The sequence below is a fragment of the Malurus melanocephalus genome, unplaced genomic scaffold, assembly GCF_030028575.1.
Source record: "Malurus melanocephalus ecotype Western Australia unplaced genomic scaffold, MMel_1.1 scaffold_118, whole genome shotgun sequence".
Lineage (NCBI taxonomy): Eukaryota > Metazoa > Chordata > Aves > Passeriformes > Maluridae > Malurus > Malurus melanocephalus.
Window position 1 is genome coordinate 1,139,254 of NW_026623350.1, and position 9,040 is coordinate 1,148,293.

Consider the following 9,040-nt stretch of genomic DNA (forward strand, 5'->3'; position numbering starts at 1 on the left):
TGTTTCTTTTCCTGCTAGCTGTCAGGGCATGAAAAGGTATGGATCACAGTGTGGAAAACTTGCTTTCATTTTCAGCATTTGTATTCATAATGAGCTCATGCAGTTTTGTGTGGCCTTTTTTTTTTCTCTTTTTTCTTTTTAAACTTCCTTTGTGCAGTAACATTTTGTTTGTCTCTTGAAGACAAGCCAAGTCCTGAGAATACATTGTGTGTTAGTAGCCCCAGCAGTTATAACCATTGGAGCTGTGTGCAGTGATGTTGCTGTATCTAGTGAGATAGAGCCTTTACTGTTGGAAAGGGGTATTTTGAGATGGGTGCATTTGGCAACACGTGCTTCACCCCTGCAAAGGGTGTCCATCAAAGGGCAGCACTTTGAAAGGTTGTGTTCAGGTACCCTATTAGAGGTTTGTGCTGTAGCAACAGTACACTGCAGTAGTGTGAATTAATTTATTGAAGTAGTTAATGAAAATTGTTGCATTATACATTTTTTTTTTTTCAGAAAGAGTAGTCAGTTAAATTATTTTTAAGAGTAGCTTAAATGTTGCTGCCCAGATTTTGRAATAGTATTTCTTTTTCTGCAGCTTCAAACAGCAACATCCAGGAATTATGYGGGCTCAAGTGCCCCAGCTGGAATAAGCAAAGATGAAGATACAAGTCGTTTTCATACCACCAAGAGAGGGAATTTCCATGAAATTTTTAACCTGCCAGAGAATGAACGCCCTTTGCCAGGTAKGATGCCACAGAAAAGCTACATTAGTAGAATATCTTGTAAAAAGCCAAAGATAGTTTCAAGTTGAATTCCTTTTCTGTGCATTGTATAGGTGTAAGSTTTTGTTTTAAAAACTGTTGCTTTAAATTAGGATGAACTGAGATGGTCTCTGCCCTATCCTTGCAGCTCTTTGAAAGAGTGCACAGCCTGGTGTGCCTTGTGATTRTATAAATCCAATAGTCAAGTTAAAGGGAATAATTGTGTGGGTGTTTTTTWATTTTGTTTTTTTCAAAATGAGTATTAAAACAGATGTTATGATGTCTAAAACACCTGATTTAGTCTTTTCTTTCAAAGAACTTTTAGGTTTAGGTATCCAAAGTTTAATGTTCAGTGTCTTCTGTTGTGTAAGGAGACTGTTGGAGATAGTGCCTGTCTTCCTTTTTGTGAAATTAAGATTTCTTCTTGTGACTTTTTCAGTGTGTGAAAATGGCTGGCGCTGCTGCTTGATTAACAGAGATCGGAAGATGCCTACTGACTACATCAGGAATGGAGTTCTTTATGTCACAGAGAAGTAAGTCTTTGCACTCCATGCACTTCATGGGGGGAAATGCAAGACATTAAAGAATTTAAATCTAAAAGTGGTGCTTTAACAATGTCTTGAAACAAAAATGCCATTTCAAGGTGCTTTGCAACCTCAAAGCATCATAGGAGAGGGAGAGCTGAACCTGGTGTGTGGCTTAGCAGACAAGATTTTGCCTTCTCAAGGCTTGCACAGGAAAGCAAAGTAGCTCTATATAGACAGTTGTTAGTAGCTGCAKCTCTTGATGTGGACAACATGCTAACTGTGAATATACTAAAAAGAAACCTAAAACCTAAGTGCAGTTTGAAAGTTGTGATCAAGAGCTATTTGACAAATATTCTTAGTTTGGGTTTCTTTTGAGCAAGTGGAGTTCAGCTTCCTTGAAATGACAGCAACAAAAAGAAAGCTGAAAATTAAGCCTTGGYTTCAAATTTTTATGAGTGACCAGTTGTTTTTTTTTAATATCCTTACTTACCTCCAAGCCTTCCAGGACTGAATAACTGTGGTCATTACTGTTTGGGTCTTGCACTGAAGTTCCTTTGGAGTGTAATGAAAGGAAGTAAAGCTCATCTGTATTCAATGTCACCTAGCGATGGAGGCCACTCTTCAGTGTTTAGAAATCTGAGCTTTTGTCTGCAGCACAATAACATGAAACTAACACAGTGTTTCTCATTAATCTTCTTTTAGGATGGTGAAAGATGTATAACCCTTTTGAGATTTGGTATTTCAGATGAGTGAGGATCTATATCCCTCGTGTGTCTTTAAAATGCTTGTCAGGTTTAACCATTCAGTGCAGTAAYATAAATACAAGAATTTTCTGTATGTTCTGGCCTTTCAGACACACCAGCCAGTTGCTAGAATTTATAAATGTTTTTGCTAAATTAGAAGCTGTAACTGAACTGTATATTGTGTACCTCTTTCTCCTATTTTGAAAGTTATGTTAACCTGTGTGGCTTCAAACTTTAGAAGAGACAAGGGGAATATTTGAGAAATTTATTTTTGAATAATGTATTCAAATAGCATTTTCTATTCTTGTTTTCAGTTACCTGTGCTTTGAAAGCTCAAAATCTGGCTCATCAAAAAGAAATAAAGTTATAAAGCTATCRGATATAACAGATATCCAGAAGGTATGTATGGTTGGTGTTGCAAATAGGGGAGAAAAGTGGTTTTCAGTTCAGCTACTCATATTTTGCATTTGTGCTTTTGTTATTTTGAAAAAGCATGCCATTGATCATTTGTATAAGTAAAATGGAATTCTGTGATCATGAATGTTTCCCAGAACTGCTTTTTGGACTCAGCATGAGAAAACTTGCAATGAGCATGAAGACAAACTAGTTTACCCAACCTTTACTCTCCTGCATGTGTTTATAGATTGAAGTTATAGTTTGTTAACTCCAGTGTTCACTAGAGGTGCGTAGGCCTTAGGAAGATGTATTGGTAGCAGGAATTCTTAACTTCAGTTTGGGTGTGGATATTGGTAGATGCACCATTCTAAAAGTAGATGCCTCAGAGGRAGGCAGGATTGTTGTCAGTGAAGAAAGATCATTAGAATAGCCAGACTGGGATGGGCTGGAGTTTCATGTGGTTGAGACCCCTCARTAACAGAGGCAAGAAGTGGATGGTTGGAAGCAAAGCAAGGGCAATGTCATCCTTCCTGTGGGTGAGATTCATCAGCCTTTGGTTACTAATGGCTTTACTGGTGCCTTGCATCACTCCCTATGGCCTTTAACATCACTTGTTGTTATCTTCTCTGAACTTGTCCTCATCTTGGACACAGACACCCCTGCTGCATCCTGTACCACAGATTAAATCATGTTGTGCAAACAAACATTTCAGCCTGGTGTCTGCTACTGCATAAGTACCTCCAGATTTTCAAATTAATTCCTTCTCCTTATTTGACATGTCTATAAAGCAGACAGCTTATGCTGAAACTGAACATTCCTACTGGAATTAATAATTCATATTAATGGATTTCAAACATCATACTTCAAGTAATGCTGGTTCATTGTTTGGTAGGCCTTGACTGCCATAAAGGTCCTTTTGCATCTCTGTAGCTTTTTAATGAAGATGAGACAGGGATCATGCAGTCAAGCATAAAAATCTGCTGTGCCTGATTTTATTTGGACTTGAAAATGCAGATCTGACTTGGAAGTCTCTTTCTCCCTGTGCAAATTCTGAAATTCAGCCAACTGTATTTCTTCTTGTCTTTATGGACTTTCTTTCAAAAAATGTAAAGGCAATCTGTATGTGGCACTTGATGCTATGGGTTGATTGACAAGGTAGTGGGTCAGTCAAAGGTGGGAGCTCTTTTTCAATCTTAATGATTCTAAGACTCTCTGATACGCTATCCGATTCTCTATCTGATTTTGAAGCAGGAGCTTTTTTTGGTCTGTTGCTGCTCCTCCAAGCRGTGGGTGAATGTCAGTTGTAGAGGAAGCTGTGGGTGCTGCACAGAGAGCTGGGCTGTGCCCTGCCCATCCTGCCCAACTCCCTGCACTTCCCCACACCACTCTGGGGTCAGCTCCCTGTGCTGCAGTGGGGCTCTGCTCACTTTGGGGCTGGGCTGGTTTCAGCAGGTTGGGAGTTACTGCAGCTTGGGGGAGGATGTGTTCAGGAGGATCCTGGCTGGGTGGTGCTGTACCCACCGAGTGAGAATGACATCTGGCTTATTCCTGGGTTTAGGAGAGGTTTCTTAGTTGTGTCTGGGAGGACCTGCCAGTGATGTGTTGTGTGACCTCTGCAGCATCTTTTGCAGTTGCTGAGTGCAGAAGATATCTTATGTCTTTGTTTGTGKTTTTTTTTAGTACAAAGTGCTCTCTGTTCTCCCGGGATCAGGGATGGGTATTGCTGTATCGACACCATCTACGCAGAAGGTAAGTAGCTGGTTGTATCTGAATTGTTGTCTTGGACTTCCTACCCTTCTTTTCCTCCTCTGGTTAGCACCAGCATAAAGACTCTTTTGTCCCTTACGCCAGTGGTCGGCTTTTTTCCTTTAAAAAAAATTCACTTGTCTATTATTCAGTATGTCTGTCTTCAGAATTTTAATGAATTAAATATTTAGCTTGTTCTACTGCATCTGGAGTGTTTTACTCTAACACTTCAGAAAGATTTTCCCCAGCATCCTTCATCAGGAGCATGGGGGCTGCTCTGCTGTGCTGTCTGGAACAAAAAGCATGTCTTCAGAGTATCCATGGGGGAGGAGGCTTTGAGGTRGAAGGGCCTGACCCTCAGATGAAGTTTTTAAAGAAGTGAAAAATACTATRAACTATGCCACATAGTCAAGGATTTAGTGGAGAAAAGGGTTATTTTTCTTTATCAATGTATTTCTAGTACAATTAATCTGTTCCTATTGACTTGACAAAACTATACCTAGAGGAAATTTTTCCTTTCTGTTGCCTGACATGATGTGCTTTTTTTTTCATTGTTTAGCCTTTGGTGTTTGGTGCCATGGTACACAGAGATGAAGCTTTTGAGACAATTTTCAACCAATACCTGAAAATAACATCTGCAGCATCTGGCAATGAAAGCTAGTGTCTTATCTTGGAAGAGCTAAAGGAAACTTTCCTGTTTTACGACTTGGTAGTGAAAAAAAATTAACATCCTCATCTATTTTGCAATAATTTTTCTTGTCTGGTGGTTTATATTCTATCTGTTACATAAACCAAGTGTATTTTATATATGCCTTCATGTTTGTTTTTAAGGTTTTTGTAAAAAAAAAAGACAAAAAAAACCAAATGAAACAACACAGTGAAAGTGCTATCATCACTATTAGCCTTGCACATTAAGCACTTTTAATGTTTATTTACTGACATTAAAAGCTGGGAAGATACTCCGAGACCTGACTAAATAACAGATTGATCCCTTTATCTCCACTGATGTCACTAGGGATACATTTGTCTCTTTATTTTAGCTGTTTTTCCCTGAGATGGGAGAATGATGACTGCAGCAGCCTGAAGTCTCCTTCTTCAGCTTTGAGTTTCTAATCGGGTCTTTTAGTAAAACTGATGGCAACACCAAGGAACTATTAGCATTTCAGCATTTCCATATTTACAACTGCATTTTGAATAACTCCTCCTTGCTAATTTTTGCATTACAGAAGGATGCTTTACTGGTTTGATTAACTTCAATTTTTCCTGCATACACATGTTTAAATTGCTTGTACAGTGAATTGGAGGAGAAAGTTTATAACTTCATCTTCCTTTCCTCGTAAACCAAATAAGRGAAAGGAAGGCAGGCAGATACTTTTTATAAAAGAGGGCATCAAAATGTTGTTCCTAAAATGTTAGGCATCATATAATTATATTTCTATAGATACTTGTCCTGGAAGGGCTCAGCTGTTGTACATATTGCATGTACAAGGTGTTTGTATGATAATGCATTAAAGACTTGAAGCTCTTTGTGTTGGGAGAGGTGAGAATAATTAAACTAAACTCAGATGTGACCTTTTTTAATTTGGCATTTCTCTTGAGTTACCTTGCAATAAAAAAAAACTGCTGTAATATAGCAACTAAAAGCACTACTTCCTCTGAAAGCATAGTTTGAGGAGCATTGATGTGCTTCTCTCTTCCCCCCTGCAGAATTAAATTTTAGTAACAATTAAATCCAACTGCCAGGTAAAACAGGAAGGCTGCACTCCTCTAAACTCTCTCAGGCCTGTCTAGCAGCAAAGCACATATTACCTTTGTCTTTAATATTAGAAAGCTTTTATACTCTATATAATAGCACCCATCTGAGAGGTTTAGAATTTTATTTGCATTTTCATGAAAGCACAGTAGGAGTTGTGCCAAGCCTTCCAGAATATCTTTGCTATGTCTTTTGAGTTGAGTAGCATGGATGTCTCCAGACATATGAATGACCCTAAAAAAAAAAGAAATGGAAATGCAAATTCTTATGTGAAAAATGGGACTTAATTTCATGGATTTTTTCTGGTTTTTTTTAACAGGAATTTCCTTTCTTTATGGGAAAGGGTTAAAATGAAGGAGAAAGAAGGGTAGCAAACACCAAAGGGTGTTTAACTCTTAGCACAGTTTTAAATTAAAGTGTGTCAATAAATGCAGTAAATGAAGAAGGTGGCAGTCAAACTGTACAAATCTTATTTTAGTCTGGCCATGGAGAGGTAGGATATGAGAAGTTTATATTAACTTGGTATGAAGAAATACTATTGAATACCATGATTAGGTTGAGTATTGTATAGTGAAAACTGATGGGGCATGCCCTGGGTGGAAATGTGAGCAAGAATGGGGGAGAAACCACTCTGATGGCTAAAATGCAATTTTCAAGTTCTGGCTTTAGAGTAGCACTTGAACATGTCTGTACATGACCTGAAAAATGGGTGCATTTTTAACAGCACCTTTGGTATGCTGCAACTCAGGGCCTGGAAACTTCAAAAATGAGCGAAGCTGTTGGGAAATCCATTTTGCCAATGTTTAAAGTGGATGTAGCTTGACAGTTTATGGTTCCATAACTTTACATCTTCAGGTTATATGTTTAGGTAAAAATTCTTGATCTTAAWTTTTTCTCATCAAAACTACTTTAAAATCAATTAATCTCTTTTTTGTAATTGCTTCATGTTATAATTTGGCTTTCCTTTTTAGAATCTTCCTTGAAGAGTAAGTGTGGCTAACAAATAGGCATTAAAATGGCTTAATGTTATATAAATCTTAATCAGATTCATTCATTTTGTCTTAAGAAAAAGATCCCTTGGATGTGTTTTAAGGTTATCCTTATTTTTTTTTTTTTTGGAAGAAACAGAAAACTATATTTTTTACAGAGAGCATGCTCTTTTTCTTATTTTTGTATCATTTTTCAAGTGTAATTTATACCTTCACTCTGATCATGACAGCARTTTCAGTAGGAAATCAGTTGACTTGCACTTATTACCTCCTCCCCCTGCCACCCTTCACTGGTTGACCCTCTTGTACAGGGGTGTCCTAGATKATGGTTCCTGGAGGAGCTATAGGATCTGTACTGATGGTGCCAGGACAATTAACCATGCCTGGGCTTCGGAGAGGGAGAAAAGATATCATTATCCTTTTCCCAGACTGAGATGCCTCATGTGTACAATATGCTCTTAAAATTTATTTTCTGAAYGAAGAAATTAGAAACGTCTTATAAAATCTGATGTGTTGGCGTTTGAAATGAATCCGCACTTTACCAGTGTGAACTTAAAAGTTGGTGATCCTTAAAGCAGCAAACCTAGTGCAAACTGCAATGCAACATTGGTTCTAATGTAGAGAAAACAGACTGGATTTTTTTTTTTTTAATAGAGTTGTAATATAATTGACAGACATCTGTGTACATATTTTGCAAATTTCACTTTACATTGGGTTATCCGGTTTCCCTGCTGCACAGCTGCTCCACGGTGTCCGTGACTTCAGAGACTGAAGGTAACCTTTGTGTGTTTACTCAGCTTTTGTCCTGCTGCACCCTCCCAGGTCTGGGGGGCAGGAGGGCATGGGCAGTGAGTGAATATATACTCGACTCGTGTAATTACACTGAAGCTCTCACCTTGAATTCCAATCTTCCTACTTARTTTTGCAGCACAGCCTGGTGCACTTCAGGAACAGGCTGGGTCGGAACACTTAATGTAAAGTGCTTCTAAATAGCAGAAAGTGATGTTCTTGTCATTCTGTCTGTCTGATTGCTGTTTATATTTGCAATTCTGTTCATGTCTGTGGATGTCTGGATCATTCACGCGTAATTGGATTTAACTTCTAAAGAAGTTCATTGGTTAGTTTGAGTCCCTTTTAAAGAGAATAAAAAAAGGGAGATGAAAACTGACTAATTCTTTATCAGTGACCATTTAAATTTAAAAGGCGAGACAAGCTGAAATATGAAATCATGCCTTTCTGTGCACTGTAGCTTTTGTGAGGCAAGATTGAATGAAACAAGCTATTTATTAGTAGCAACATCACACAGGATGCCAGCAGCAAAACCCTACCCTCGTTCTGCAGACAAAGAGAAAAGGGATTTTACCTGACTGTGAAGAGATGAAAGGATGTACCTGTTTTTTGGCTACTTAAACCTGTTTGAAAACATTGGTAGTTTTTATTGAACTCTGTACATTTTGGCAGATGTTTAATTTCTACTAATCATTGAAATATAATGGATGTTAAAATTTTTATGTCTGAAGTTTGAGTCTATATTTTGAAATTGTAAATAATTCATTATCAGTGTAACTTTTGTTTGACAAAAGACTTATACTGTATGAATAATTGAAATAATGAAATTATTTGCCCTGTACATTTTTTAAGAAAATCTTGTTTGTTTAAAAAGTCTTGTATAAATTATAATTTTTATTTAAATAAACCTAAAAATGCTTTGTGCTAATGCTTCTTTGTGCTCGTGCTTCTTGCAAACTGCAGTTATTATCTGTCTGCCCTTGGGAATGTAATCCCAGGAGCGAGCTGCCTGCTTATCTAATCCAGACCTGTTTKTTTGTCCCTACAATGCTCCTTTCTGTGTTTGGCTTGGCTGAAATGGATCAGGCTGGGGCGGATCCTCCACACCTGAATGTGTGCTCCTCTCATTTCAATATTTAGTTTTCTCACGGTGGCAGCAGTGCAGCTGGTGATACAATGGTGTTCTACCCTGGTATTTTATGTGTTCTGACAATACTTAACTTGATCAGAGGATACTTAAATTCCCTCTTGTACTGCTTTAATGCATTTTTTGTTAAATATTTGTACAAGACAAGTTGCACCTGCAGCAGTACTAGCAGAAGCTGGATTCAACCCCACCTGCCTGAAGCCT

At 37.9% G+C, this 9,040-nt stretch overlaps 1 protein-coding gene across 4 annotated transcripts in view; it reads left to right on the plus strand.

Annotated features, from left to right (window-relative positions):
* The window catches only part of GRAMD4 (GRAM domain containing 4), a 68,906-nt gene extending 63,372 nt beyond the window's left edge, over positions 1–5,534 (plus strand). For all 4 annotated transcript variants that reach the window (XM_057370080.1, XM_057370079.1, XM_057370078.1 and 1 more), the window contains exons 15-19: positions 581–728; positions 1,186–1,279; positions 2,331–2,415; positions 4,093–4,161; positions 4,718–5,534. In XM_057370080.1, coding sequence (XP_057226063.1) covers positions 581–728; positions 1,186–1,279; positions 2,331–2,415; positions 4,093–4,161; positions 4,718–4,819 — 498 coding nt within the window. In that variant the 3' untranslated portion in view covers positions 4,820–5,534. The remainder of the gene's footprint in view (positions 1–580; positions 729–1,185; positions 1,280–2,330; positions 2,416–4,092; positions 4,162–4,717) is intronic.
* The last annotated feature ends 3,506 nt before the right edge of the window (positions 5,535–9,040 follow it).